The 15,872-nt window shown below is 31.4% G+C and overlaps 1 protein-coding gene across 1 annotated transcript in view; it reads left to right on the forward strand.

Moving 5' to 3' along the window:
- LOC106467608 (collagen alpha-1(I) chain-like) overlaps positions 1-15,872 on the forward strand; it is a 72,287-nt gene that overhangs the window by 48,756 nt on the left and 7,659 nt on the right. The window contains 11 exon segments of the mRNA XM_022395813.1: positions 209-316; positions 1,487-1,594; positions 2,992-3,099; positions 3,492-3,599; positions 4,040-4,255; positions 7,621-7,674; positions 8,000-8,215; positions 9,259-9,307; positions 9,310-9,459; positions 13,369-13,472; positions 15,328-15,399. Of these exon segments, the coding sequence (XP_022251521.1) occupies positions 209-316; positions 1,487-1,594; positions 2,992-3,099; positions 3,492-3,599; positions 4,040-4,255; positions 7,621-7,674; positions 8,000-8,215; positions 9,259-9,307; positions 9,310-9,459; positions 13,369-13,472; positions 15,328-15,399 (1,293 nt within the window).

Consider the following 15,872-nt stretch of genomic DNA (forward strand, 5'->3'; position numbering starts at 1 on the left):
GCAGTAAATTTAAGTGAGTTTAGAAAAAGCCAGATAAGAATATGAATGATAAAGGCTGCCTTTAAGATGTTTTTTAAATTTATTTATTTTAATTTGGTTTAGAGGATGTAACAGTTGAGATGGACCAATAGGTCCCTTGTTGTCTCAAAACATTATGTTGCCTTGTAAAAAAAAATTGGTTTTACATAATATATTACCCCTGTTTTAGGGAGCACAAGGAGATGTAGGTAGAACTGGAGCTCCTGGTTCACCAGGTGAACCAGGTCTTCCAGGATTTCCAGGACTTAAAGGCGAAGTTGGATCAAGAGGACCACTGGTAATTATAAAGACAAATTAGAAGCAGAATTTTTCTATAAAATTAAAAGTTTAGTTTAATTCTTTATCATTATTATTATTATTATCTTAAATAATTTTTTGTTTCATTGGTATCAGTTTCTGCCTGTTTTGTATAATTTCTTTCACTGTATCATACTGATTATTCATTTTAATCCTTCTCATCTGGACTTCCATTTACTCTACTCTTACCTGCAAATTTGTGAATTCTGAAGACTTTCTCTCATCATTACTTGTTGGACTTAAACCAGAAGAAGCTACTAGTTATCAAATTACAGCAGAAGCTGTTTATATATGAATAACACAAGTTTTGAAGCAACCTAAACAAAGGATATAAATTAATTAGTATCTAGTAATAAAAATAAATTACCAACTAACAATTAAAATTAAGTGATTGTATAGGCTACTAACCATGACAATGACTGATGTTTGATTGTGACTGTCCCCTGGTGGGCTAGCAGGTAAGTTTATGGACTTCCAATGCTAAAAATTCAGGGTTTGACGCCACATGGAAGACAGTGTGCAGATAGCCCAATGTGAAACTTTGCACTAAAACAACAACAAAACATTGTCACTACCTTTCTTTAAATAACTTTCATCAGAAAAATAAAGTACATATATTTTAAAGTTTGAATCTTTGTGACCTTTGTTTATGCTATGAATTTCAAATTTGTTCTCATGAAGAATAGTCAACTATTCGAAAGTTCTTGAATTTTGGGTCTTATATAAGACTGCTAGCTTTGAAGTTTTTCTCAGAACCAACTAATACATTTATAGTAAGTGATAATTACCAATTGAAAATAAATCATTATATTCTATGTTGCAGACATATGTTATATAGAGTAAAAGTGGTAAACTAAATGGTAGTGTTTCTAATTTTGTTTCTTTTGCTGTTGTTAATTGGTGATTGTGTTATTGTGTGATAATAAGTTGTGTACCAAATAATAAAATAGCATTATATTGTATTTGCAAAGTTATTCAAAATGCAAAATGTCACAGTTGGTTATAATTTTTACCACCCGATAACACAATCTCAAGATGTTATTCTAATACAGGAGAATCTTGAATATACTGTAACTACAGTTGATTATTGGTTCTAATGTTAGCAATTCATTTTCACTCTTTGTTTCTCATTGTTTTTGTGTAATTTTAGGGACCTATAGGACCTCCAGGTCCCCTGGGTCCTGTAGGAGAAAGAGGACTTCCTGGACTGCCAGGTTTACGAGGATCTCGAGGTATTCCAGGTAAAACAGGCCCACAGGTTAGTACCCTGCTATATTTTTCTCTTTAAAAAAAAATCTTCAAGCAGATAAATTTAATGCACCTTGATAAACTTGTGTATAACATTAAAAAGCTGTCATCTTTGTCATACATATATATACACACATATGAAAATAGCTTTTTCTTCCTTATTCTACTTAGTACATACTCGAAAAACTTTTATTGTGTCAACATCATTACCTAGTTCCTTTTTTGTAACTTTTTTATCCATAGTAACTTAATCAATGTAACTGCACCTAAAGTCCAACATTTCTTGTAGAAACTACTCATGAACATAAACTGTTTAAGGTGCAATCACATTTCTAGTGAAAACATCATTAGCAACACACAATTTCACATCAATGGCATGAATCTTCACTAGTATACCAGAATGTTTTTGTAGAGTATTAATTCAGGTTAGAAATAATGTACATAAATGTGGTAATTTCAATATTATTGTTATTTCCTCGGCTTGGATTCAAATCCTGAACCTCTCGCATATCAGGTGAGTACTCTACCACCTGAGGTAAAGGGTTAACCCACTTGATAGTAAGGTACTTTTCAACAATACGTACTATCGCATAAAGCGTCACTTGCACTTGAATTTAATTAATGCGTGTACATTTTTTAATTCCATGAAGTCATTCAGTGTAGACACTAAAAGTGTTATGATTCTAGAGAGTAACTTGTTGTGATTATATAAAAAATATTAAAAGCTCTAAAACTAGATAAACAATTGACTCTGGTTAGTTGTTAATTAAACAGCTTCCTTTGGCTTACTATTACAGCCCAAAATAATTTTATTACCTAAAAGATACATTATTCATATTATGTAATTTTGTTAGTATTTTTGTATTTTAATATGTATTTTTTGTTTGTAATGTTTTGTTTTTTTACAGCTTGAATATATTTGTCTTGTTTCTAAATAGACTGGTGGTAAGAGTAATTGACTCACAATCTGTGCGTCCCATGAAAATTCATCACCAAACATGCTCGCCTTTCCAGCTACTTGTGCATTATAATGTGACAGGAAACATCACTATTCTTTAATAAAAAAGTAATTCAAGAGTTAGCAGAGGGTGCTGCCTGTCAGTTGCTTTCCCTCTGGTCAGCAGTTTAAAATTAAGGAGAGGGGCAGATAGCCTTAATTGCTTTGCCATAACAAAGCAAATAAACGTTTGTCTTAATTGATAGAAATATTATTTTAATGTTTCAATAGTTTGCAACAAATATGAATTATAAACTTCTGTACTCCTGAAGAGATGTGAATAGAATATTTTGCTGTTGATCTTATAAATCTACAAAGTACACGGAGTTCTTCCAAACTTACTTTTTTAAATGTAATATTTGTACTGCACAGAATGTTATGCTAACCCCTGTAGTGACTATTTGTTACAGGGAGAAAGAGGTGAAAAGGGGATTCCTGGATCTGATGGACCTCCTGGACTTCAAGGATTAAGAGGAAAACCTGGGCTTCCAGGAGTGCCAGGAGAACCTGGTGTGGAAGTACGAAAACATTCTATCAGTTAGCAAAAAGAAATGAATTTATAAATTGTTCTCCAGCTGTTTCTTGTAACTGAGAAGTTGACAATGTCATAGTCATTTTGTTTGGTTTAATTAAAGTTTTAAGTAAGTTGATCAAATAAATGTATATTTCTTTACATGTGATAGATGAGTTGAGGTTTTCTTGGAATACTATCAGTGCCTTAAACTCATGAAAAATATCTCATTGAAAGTTTCTTTTTATATGCTAAGTGTTTATGTAAGTCATGAAAAAATCTGTTTGCAACTTCTAGAAAGATAAGGTATTTAGTTGTGAATATAGAATTTATTGTATGTGTGTGTATATATATTCCATTCAGCTGTTTTCAAATGATAAGAAAACTTTTGAATGTTAGGGTCGAGTAGGAATAGAAGGACCACCAGGAATTACAGGCCAACAAGGAAACAGAGGTCCCAGAGGAGAACCTGGTCCATCTGGTCGCACAGGACCTCAGGGACAGCAGGCAAGTTTTAAATCTAGTAATTATGTACTGGTGTGTAAGTACATAAGATAAAAAACTTCTTGAAACGCTAATTTTTCTGATATCCATTAGTTGCATCACAGTCAATATTTGGTTGTTGTTTCATTGAAAAATACAATTACATTTGCAATATGTATATTACAATTTTAGTAATAATGTTAATACACTACTTTTTTTTTCTGGAACATAGTAAATAACTAGCACTTTCCTGATACTTAAAATTATGTAGAAAAAATAAGAAGTATATCACAATTCAATAAATTAATTAACTAGAACACTTTCAGAAGGTAGACTTCCCAGTGATGGAAAAAAGTTCCATTTATCTAATTTACTATATCAGCACTTTCAAATAGAAGTAAGGTTCACTTTAATGGAAGCATTATGTGTTATTAAGGTAAAAAACCTATTGCATTGTTTTACAGGGACCTCCTGGACCAACAGGACCAATTGGTCCACAAGGAAAGCATGGAGAACGAGGTGAGCAGGGTCCACCTGGAGAGGTTGGTCTTCAAGGAGCGCGTGGACCAACTGGACCTCTGGGTAACCCAGGAGTGAAAGGAGATCGTGGAGCATTTGGTGAAAAGGGTGAAAAAGGACACAGAGGCCTAATGGGTTTACAAGGATTAACTGGACCAGTGGTAAGCTCACTATTAAAACATTTGTATTTTTGTGGGAGTCTTAACTCTTATTTAACTTAATATGAAGTTCATAACTTTGTACTGCTAGACTGAATAATGACTGAGTAACAATAGGGGATTTTTTGTGTTTCAAAATGTGTAGTCAAAAAACTGTAAGTAGTGTCTCAGCTCAAAAAATCAATGGCTTAAAGTGTTTAGCAAATATATTTTGAGTGCTTTGAAAAAGTGATTTTACCAGTAACTTAACAATTAGATATTTTTAAAGCAATACAATTTAACTAATATATGACATGATCACTCTTGGTACCAGAATTACTTGTTATTATGAGTATTGTTTATAGGCTCACAGGAGTAGAAGGTTATGTATATGTTTACATAGTGTAATCAAATTCTAACAGCTTTCAACTCTTTAAAAGGGAGTTTGGCCTTTCTTTAGCTTTTTTAAATTACAAATAAAACTGGAAATAGCTAAATTAAGTTTTAAAAAAGATACAAATGTAGTTTAGTAGTTTTTAAGAGAAACTTAAAAGTTATGAAAGTGTGTCAGTCTAATTAAAATAAATATCATATATTTCAAAGTTATATGGGAATATTTATGTGTTTATACACATATGTGTAGCATTTTTTAAATTAGGTATTAATGATAAAAACGTTTTTTTTGTTTTGTGTGGTAATTGTAGCTATAAATATTAAGAGTGCTTGAGCTAAGCAATAGAAGGATACAAGACACACAAGATTCTTAGAAATAAAAATAATTGTTAAATACACCTGTTTTCTTTTGCTAATAAAAATAATTAGAAAACCAAAACTTGTCTATTAAATTTAACAAATAAATACAGAATTTATTTATCATGATGTCAGTACAGATGATAGAGATAAACAGGAGACTAAAGTATTATTCATTTACTAGCTATGACCCACAAAACATGCAGTAATTTTCACGTCCTTCGATTACATTTTCCTTATTCTGTCATTTTCATGCATACCATTTAAGCTATGCTTTCTTTCAGGCATTATGCATTAGATCGATAAATCCTGGTCTATTTCAAAAACATTTTAGTGGTCACACAAACAATCTTATGTGGATGTAACTTTATTTAATAAAACTACATGCAATGTAAACAATAATATAAAGTAATGGTATTTATAATAGTGTACAGAGTATTAAACAGTTATGAGTGTTCAGTGTATGACACAGTTTTACAATTTCACACAAAGAAACTCATAAAAATGAAGAATAAAACCTGTATTAAAAAAAAAGGAGCTGAAAGGTGTTTGTAGCAGTCAATGAAATGAACCGAAGCTAAATTATTGCAAAGTAAAGTAAATGTAAGGTTATAATGAAGGCAAACTTAGCTGAATAAATAGAAATGTCTGAATGCATGTTTACAAAGCAAAGCGATAAGCATATGAGTCTGAACAAACTGTGCATGCTTGTCTTAGACCTAAATAAGTTGAGAAGGCCCATAGAAATTGCATTTAGTGTAAGGTTCTTTTTTTTTTTGGGAAATTACACATGGGTTAAGTGTTGTTTGTGTAAAATACTTTGCAAATAAAAAAACTATAGTTGAATTTGAAGCTAGTTGTTATGGGATGACAACTCCATTGTGTTATAGTGTACCATACTCATTGCATTGAAAAGTTTGACTAAGCAAAAAACAGCTAAGATGATTCTCAATTGAAAAGTCAATATGTAATTCAGACTCCTCGGACAAAGGCCTTTCTAATGATATGAGATTTGTAGTGTTTGATCAAGAAATTTAAAAGAGAAGTTCTGGACAGACAAATGCAAGCATATTATTTATATAGATTGTCATCAATCCTAAGATATCACATGATGCGGGTACAGAGGTAGAAATAAACGTATTATTCAGTTGTTGTCATCAATCCTAAAATATCACATGGTGTCTCTACAGATGATAGAGATACACATATTATTCAGCTGTTGTCATCAATCCTCAAATGTCACATGTTGTCTCTACAGATGATAGAGATACACATATTATTCAGCTGTTGTCATCAATCCTCAAATGTCACATGTTGTCTCTACAGATGATAATAGTAAACATTTAGGATAAACAAGAGGCTAAAATATTTGGTTGTTGTTACTTACCCTTAAACATCTCATTGTGTCTCTTCAGATAGTAGGGATAAATAAGAAGGTAAAGTACTATCATGTTGCTGTTATCAATCCTCAAACATTACATGATGGTTGTACAGGTTCTATAGTAAACATTAAGGCTAAAGTGTTATCAGGTTGTTGTCATCAATCTTCAAATATTGCATGGTGTCTAGATAGTATGATAATGGGTAGCTAAAGTATTATCAGGCTGCTGTTATTAGTTCTCAAAAACCACATGGTGTCTCAACAGATGTTAGTGTTAAACAGTAAGACCAAGATTTTATTAAGTTACTTGTATCAATTTTGAAACATTGTTTAACTGACTTAATCAGAAATATCTTATTTTAATTTTGTTTTGAATAGTCATTACAAGAATCTGAAATAATGTTCAAATTGATATATAATCATCAGTCATTGATTTTTTTCTCAAGATATTGTGTGTGAACAGTGTGTGTATATATACCATCAGTAATGTACAGAGAATGGTCAAAGAGCTTAGGTTCATTGACAAAAGAAGGGTACTTTTCAAGCATTGTAAGGCAAGGTTTTTTTTTTTTTGGTAGGGGGGGGGGATTATGAGGACTGGATTCCTCTGGTACACATCGGGTAAAAAAAAACAATAAGAAGCAAACATATCCTTTTTTTCTCCTGTTCAGTTGTTCTTATAAATGTTTTTTAATTATTAACGTAATATTACGACTCCACAGTCAATAAGATTTTATGAGATATTTTAGAAAACATATAAAATTAATGTTGAAAAACTCTTGAATTTGTTATTCTTCATTTTTTCAATTACACGATAAACATTACGATACACAGTAACGTGTACAGAGGGGTGACTAGCTGGGCCCAAGCCTTTGCTTTTCTGTTTCTATGTTATAAAAATGTCCTTTTTCTCAGACATAAAAATTGTCCATAACTACTGAAAGACATGCCAGATTCCACACCTTGCTTGCTGCGAGTTATTAGGGAAAAAAATTTCAACTTTAAAATGAATGTACATAGAACTTGTAGGCCTTTATTGTAAAAAAAAAGAAAAACGATATGCTATTAAGTGTTAATACACAATGATTCACCATTTAGTTTTAGATTTTAATAATTCAAGAACTGTTTTTTTTTTGTAACTTCTGTTAAACAATGTGTTACTTTTAAGTGAAGAAGCAAAATTAAGCTTAACTTGTAAATTCTTCCGTTTAATTAGTCAGATTTTGACTTATTCTTTTTTCTTAACAATTTTCTTCAGGGCCCACAAGGGGAGAGGGGAATGACAGGGGAAGCAGGCCCTCCTGGTGTGGAAGTAAGTTACTCTGTTACATTGCTACATTGTTATTTTTTTTCAGCATTGATACTAATCTAAAGTGCTATGGATGTACTATATGCTACATGCTTTATATATTCTTAAACCTGCTCGGGTTTTCATGTGTAATAGATATTTATTAGATTGCATGTAACATTTTTGATTAGTTTTAATGAACATAATATTAAATACAGTCTTAATAATTAATCTTGGCATGATCTGAAAGCACTTAAGTCCAAACTGACTTAACACTTTAGTTAGTGAAATAAACTTGATTTTGTAATAATCTTTAAAAAAATTGACACATTCCTTTTTTTCTCCACAGGGACCTCCAGGTCCTCATGGCCCTCAAGGCACAGATGGTCAACCAGGACTTCCAGGCTCATTGGGGCCATCTGGTCCAAGAGGTTCGTCAGGAGAACCTGGTCGTGATGGTCCACAAGGTCAACGTGGACTCCCAGGTCCTCCAGGGCCACCCGGTGATCCCTTTGGTTATGATGCAAATTCTCTTGCTGCTCTTCTTAGTCAAGGACGGTTTAAAGTAAATAATTTATCTTTATTTCTTATTGTTATCACTGAAACATCCTTTTTTTTTTGCTGTTTTATATGGTGCATATATCTCTCTGGTTCCCAGTACCAATGCTCTACCACGGTGATAGCTTTGTGGTAGTGCCAATGCTCTACCACAGAGCTATCATTGTCACAGTTCACTCATAAGACTTTTTACTATGAGTGTGATAACCATACTATTTTGTAGTCAGACAATTAATGGGTTGGTTTACCACCACCTTACCAAATTATACAAAGTCTGTCACATACTTACTTTATTTTATTATTTTAGTAATCCTATTAGGAATCAATGAAAGGAAACTTTTTGACATAAATGTTTTATTTGAAAAAGGTGATGAGTGAAAAGAGACTGTGGTTTATCACTAGTGGGGATGGTTGTACTCGTTGGATAACTTGGTGGTAGAGCACTGGCTCTGTTAGCCAGGGATCCTGGATTTATCTCCCAGGACCTGATTTTTTTTTTTAATTTATTAGTTTTTTCATGTAAAAAGTTTATGTTAGAAAGTGTCCTTACATGAGATATCTAATGAGATTTATAAAATCATGGTTTATTTACCACACCCAAATATAGTATATTGATGCTTTAAGTTCATTGTTGAGGCCTTATAACTTCCTCATACTGTATTTTTAATAACCATATTACACTTTATATAGAAATTAGTTAACATTTTTCTAGTTTCTAGTTTATTTGTGTTCTTCATGCAGCAGGTTTAGTAAAATTGACTTATTTTGAGAATTTAGATAAATGATAATCAAGAGCAAATTGACACGTCTAAATGAAAACTTTTTATACTTTACTTTTTTATCCTAGTTCCATTGTAACACGGTCTTTACTGCCTGGTGAAGGGTGTCTGCTCGAAACATCGCAGAAAGTAAACTAGAAAATGTTTTCATTTAGACAGTTCAGCTGATTATTTATTATCATTTACCCAAGTTTTTCTTCTCACATCTTGCCGAGCAACACTCATTCGAGGTTATTTTGAGAATGTTCATTAATTTGATTTTTTTTGCCAGGGACCAGATCCATTCTTGGGAGATGATTCAAACAAACTTTTTTCAGAAGAAATACCCGTAGAAGAAAAAAAAAACTGGTGTTTGAATATTATGACAAAATAGTTAAAGAATATAAGAACCATCGACAACCAACTGGTAAAAAAGATGCTCCAGCTAAAACATGCAAAGACTTGGCTGCTGTTAGAGACAATCTTCCAAGTGGTATGTGTCATATATATATGTATGTTTTACATTCATTTTACATATTAAACTTGAATATCACTCATAAAATACTGATTTTTTTTATTTAGAAACTGCTAACACTTAAAAAAATATCTGAATTGAATACTGTTGCTGAAGCTGGTGTATCATAATCAACAAAATACAGTATTGTGTAATCAGTAGATCTAGTTTGAAATTTGTTGTGATAAATACACCAGCTTAGCAGCTTTTAACTCTTTTTCTGCATTTAATGAATAAATATATATATACACATAGTAGATTGATAATGTTTTACAGTTTTCTTATATTCCAATAAGTCATATCATGTGTTAAGATGTTCCTTCAAGGTTTTAGTAAATCAATTGTTGATAGCCAAGGAAATGCTAGCTCTTTGCAGTGTTTAAAACACATTATGTGCAGTTTTGTATTGAAGAGATTCTTTTTTTTATATCCTTTAATTTTTTATTTTGTCCAGTATTTCTTAACATCTGTCTATTGACATTGGCCATAGCCAGAGAAATCATCTGGTGATAAATAATTAAAATTATTTTATTATAATTTGACTTTAATAGTTGGTGAACTGCAAAAACAAAAAAATTTCCTTTGAAGTGATTATAGATGCTGTTCCATATATCATAGAGCCATTAGTCACTGTAGAATGAGGTGAATTCTAATCTGTTAGTTATAAAAACCTGGTTGGCTCTAAGTTGTTGTTTTTAACTCTTTTTAATTTTACTTGTATATCACTTAACATTATGAACTTTCCTGTTTTGGATTCATGTTTTACTATGAAGTCTTTTTTTTTTTTTACTCTTTGCAAGCACTTCTGGTTTTTCTCAAATTTACAACCTTCTATCATGTTGTTTTTTTGTTTTTTTTACTTTTGCTAGTTTTAACTTAATTTTGTTTTTGTTTTTTCATCATTCTCACTAGCAATGTATTTCCTGACATACTTTTTTTCAAAGTTTATTCCTTCTTCTCATTCTTGAAAGAGAATATCAGAAAAAAACTGTTTGTTTAGTTCAACTCCCGAAGTTGCTTCTGATCTTTAATTGTTAATATATATAATATCTGAGGGCTATGGGATCAAAAGCTATCACCAAACATGTTCGCTTTATAATGTGATGGTCAATCACATTATTCATTGGTAAAGATTAGTCAAAGAACTGGCAATGGATGGTGTTAACTAGCTGTCTTTTTTTCTTGTCTGTCGCTTCAAAATGAGGGATGACTAGCATACATAGCTGTTAAATAACCTTGTGTGAAAGTCAACAAACAAACATTAGAACTTTTACTCTCTAGAGGCTACTAATCAACTGTTGACTAATTTGCTCAAATCAGAATTTTTTTTTCCTTTATTTTGACATTGTTCAAATACATTTTGGAATTAGATATTGATATACGATCATAATGTATGTGATCAATATAAAAATTAACTGTGAGTTTTTTGTTTTTTTTTACTCCCAAACAATCATTACAGTTACACCAACTATCTTTAGTCTACCAACTAGTTGACAGTCAGTCAGTTAAGGAATATTCAAAATCTTAGAATAGGTCAGACATAACATAAATTATGCAACAATCATTATTGTTCAAACAACAGTGTGATAATTTTCCAACAATATTTCACATAACATTGATTCATAATAAGTTCAAGAATAATAATATCTATTGAAAAATGAAAATAACACAAAATTAATTAATCAAGCAAGAAGTTCATTCACAGTAAAGTTTTTGTTTTATGAAAAATCTACATGTCCTTGAATTCAATTGTTACAATCTTCATTTAGGCCCCATTATTAGTGTCATTTATACATGCCTTAATGCAGATTTATTCTTTATCTTTCTGTTAATAGTCTTATTCAAGTACTTTAATGTCTTCACTTGAATAAAAAATAACATTAGATAAAAACTTTGACTTGTGCCTTAATTTATACATTTTGACTTTGTTTGTAGTTGTTGATTATCTTTTTGTGTGTCTTATACCAACTCTAAGAAGATATCAGCTAGGTACTGTGTGTGTGCTTCGTTGCAGGTATACAGTGTAGATTAAGTCGCTTACAGCAGAATTTGTTCCTCTAACTCTCTTTCCTTGTTTGTTTGAAATTATTTTGTCTGATTTATGGGAACAGATTAATTTCCTCTGAATTTTTTTTTCCTATTCTGTTTGGGATCTTGTGTGCTTATTCTATCTTTCATGGTCTAGTGGATCAGAATCTTTTCTTTAGATATAGCAAGTTCATAGTGCTGAATTTTTGGCCTCTTCTGTCATTTGGGAGAACTCTAAGCCTCAGAATTACGGTGTAAAGACATCCTAGCAATCTAATTCTTAGCCCTTTCTTTTGTTTTTCTGGCTACAGGTTTACTTCTTCAAGCTTTACTTTTTGTCAGAGTCAACCAACAATTTCTTTAATACCTCATAGGAGTTCAGGCATGTTTGTCAAAAGGCAGAGCTTTGACTTCACACATTGATAGCTTTGCTAGTATGTTTTCAGTTATGACTTATTTTGTATGACCAGCTAGCCTGTTTAACATTTATATCTGCCCTGCTGTTCAAAATTTAATATTAGCCGCATTGTTTTAGATTAATGTGTTTTTATATCAGATAGGTTATCAGAAAAGGGTTGCTCAGTTTACTCATATAATACCCCTTTGCCCATCAAGTGATACTATGAAGCAACAGCCTTATGGCAAGTAGCCATAATTCATGACCATATTAACAATGAGCCTATGTCAGTGTTTTTTGTATTGAAACAACTGCACTAATAATATTATATGCTCTATATAGTTATTAGTATTGTAAGCTGAGTCCCAAACTTAATCCAGGCCCAGGGTTTTATTAGTTCTTACAAAAGCTATCCAGTCTACTCTCTAATCTCTGTGATTTTTAACCTTGTTTTAAAGGGCATAAAAAAACAAGAGATCAATTTCAAAACATCTTTGTGAAATGTTTAGCTGTAAGTAAAGCAATGAAGTTGAAAAAAACAAGTACAACAACTGTGTAGCCAGCCCCTTACACATCAGTAATTCAGCCTCTTGGCTATTTCAAATTGTACACTTTATCATTCCTGTTGTGTTCTAAGGTCAAGTAAGCTTAGAAAAATGAATAAAACTGTAGGTTAAGAAATTATAACAATGGCTAAACAATTCAAATATAAGGCAAGTTGCTTAGTTTAGTAAAAACGAATTCCTACCTCAGATACAAACACAAGTAACATAATATAAAAGCATACTTTTAGGCTATAAGATACTTTGTCCATCCATAACTTATAGAAAGATAATACAATTAAAGTATTTTTAAGATGTCAGACCAAGCTACTGTCAAAGTTTGTTGTTTGTTTTTTTACAATAAATATAATGCAGTTTGTTAGTTTATTACTATAAGATATTCACATATACCTTATAGAAACCACATGGTGGCACAGGCACCTTTGTTTTCCCTTGTAAAACAGCAAGGTATGTTATTTATCTCGAAACATGGATTCAATAACCTTTTCAGTTCATGGTTTCTGTTGTTATGGGTTGCTTATCTCCAAGAAAAAGTTGAGGTCGAGTACTAAAGAAGAACAAATACTGAAGTGTAATTGTTTATCACATCAGTGTTATGAATTCAGTGTTTCTGTCTGAAACCGTGCATGCCAAATACTTATAAAGTACAAAGTTTAAGAACAGTAGTAGCCAATATGGGATATCTTATTTGATGTCTGTTTTCAGGTGTTTAAGATGGAAATTGGTCTTAGAAATACAACTTGAGGCTTTGACACATGCCATATAATATTATGTAGCCAAGGGACATCAGCTAGAACAATTTTGACTTTGTAGCGCTCAATACAGATAGAATGTTGTATGTTGTCAAATTAAGGGGACCCCACTTTTATTAAATCCTGAATGAAAGAGTTTGTTTTTTAGGGAACTACTGGATTGATCCGAATGAAGGTGACATTAAAGACTCCATTTTAGTCTATTGTGATATGGAAACAAAAGCTACGTGTGTTTATCCCAAACCTGAAATGGTATGTATTTTTTATTTCCTTTAGTACTAAATGTTTCCTTTAAAATGATTTGAACTTAACCCATTGGTAATTTGATAGCATTATGTGATTTCTATAGTACTTGAATAATTTCATGAGAAACAGGTGTTATAGTTTATATTTAATTATATTTGCTTTTTAAAAATTATTAAAGTTCAACATAATTATATTTTTACTGAGAATGGTGAATATAAAATTTCTTGTTTTGCTAAATCTTTACTAATTCCATTGATATACATTTTGCAAGGACAATTTAGCTGTTTTCTTTTACACATACTGCAGTCATCTGTATAATAAGATTTAGTGTCTGTGTGTGTCCCATAACTCCTCCTAAACTGCTGACTGCACTGACTTCTAAATGGTATCAAACAAATCATCTTGGGCCTGAGGTTTGCACAAAGATAAAACTTTCATCCAATCTCGTAGGGAACCTGAGTATTTCACAAAAACACTTTTGTGGGATTTTTCCCAAAGCAGATCCCAAATTTTGCATTGATTTACATTTGAGCACATAAATAATTAGGCCTATTAATTACTGTTCATAACAATCTCAGCTGTCCCATCCTCTAAACTGAACTAAAACTATTATAAAATAAAATCTTAAAGCCAGCTCTTATCATTCATATACTTATCAAGCTTTCTTTTAAACTCACTTAAATATATTTACTGTCTCCACAGCATCCGAAGACAACCCATTCCAAAAGTCAACCACCCTGTTAGAAAAATAAAATTGTCTTGGCTGAAGGTGACTCCTACCTTGTCAAAATTTATATTTGTGTCCCATAGTCCTATTATTTTCACTGTTAAGTATAAAAAAGATGATGCATCAATACTATCAATTCTCTTTACAATCTTAAACCCCTCAATCATGTCCCCTCTAACTCTTCTTTTTTCAAGGAAAAACAGTTTGAGAGATTTCAGCCCCTCCTCGTATGACAACCCCTTCATCCCAGGCACCATTCTAGTAACCTTTCTCTGAACCCTTTCCAACAATTCAATGTTCTTCCTAAGGTAAGGAGCCCAAAACTAAACACAATACTCCAAATGTGGCCTAACCAGTGACCTATACAATAAAATTATAACCTCTAAAGAAATTGGTTAAAGAAATTAAACTTACGTTATAGTGGGCTGGTAAATGTGAGCCATAGGCCCTGGTTCACTAGTACTACTATAGTTTATAAAATATTCCAGTGAAATAATTCTACATACTTCTAGTTTTTTACTCATTGTGGAATGTTTCTCATATTTTACAAAATGATGAAACCATATGGTATTTTAAATCCAATAGAAGGGAGAAACAGGACATGTATGTATGAACTGATATTACAGAATTAGCCGAACAGTTAAAAATGCCTTGCAGAAGTGTATGCCTACCCTTGATGACCTATGATGGATTTTTATAGTTTAGAAATATGTGACACATGGTGTTCAGAACAGTAGAACAGTAAACCTACTGGCAGGTAATGGAAATTTCTGGCCAGGTTATAGAAACACCTAGAAATTGAAAATAAGATACAGAACAATTTTCTAATTGTCTCAAGAAAAGTTAACTTGTAAGTGGAACATTGACCATGTTTGTATATATGTTCTCTTTTCAATTTCATCTCTGGTGAATAAGAAATATATATAAAATCATTAAACAGTTGGTCCGCTGTACAATATCAAATAGTGAATTTGATGAAATGTCATAACATTATTCACATACCAAAATTATTTTAGGTTAATATATGGTGAAGTAAAACAGAATTGATTATGTTATTTTTCCAATAAATTTATATTTCAATAATCATTTTGCTTTACACAGAAGATTTAGAGCAAAATATTTATTTCATTATAGATTCCTAAAGACAATTATTATGGGAAAAGTTCAGGCTACACTTGGTTTAGTGAAATGGACAAAGGGTTTACCGTAAGTTTCTATAAATCTGATTTCACATCAGTTCTTCTTTTACAGTCAGATGACAAAGATAATAGTTTCTTTTTATGATGTGTACCAGAGTTTACATAGTTCCATTTTATATATTGATGAATGCCTTGATAGGTGCTATTATCTGGAAACATATGATTGATAATTACATGACCTGTAATACTGTTAACTGTAATGTGATGATTATCTGATGATCTTCAGTGGTTTATTATTTATTTTTAAATAGATTTAAGAGATATGTTGATTTGACTTGTATCTATGGTACATGTTAACTGAGGTTGTAGGTAATAAAATTGAGCATTTTTGAGAGATAAAGTTGGTTCAATGGAACTTGTTTTTTTTGTTTCTTAGCATATATTGTGTATTACATAGATATAGGTATATATATATATATATATACAGACACTACATGTATATACTATTTATGTACCCATTTATTTACTTATTCTTTGTTT

Source organism: Limulus polyphemus, unplaced genomic scaffold, assembly GCF_000517525.1.
Source record: "Limulus polyphemus unplaced genomic scaffold, Limulus_polyphemus-2.1.2 Scaffold2677, whole genome shotgun sequence".
Classification (NCBI taxonomy): Eukaryota; Metazoa; Arthropoda; class Merostomata; order Xiphosura; family Limulidae; genus Limulus; species Limulus polyphemus.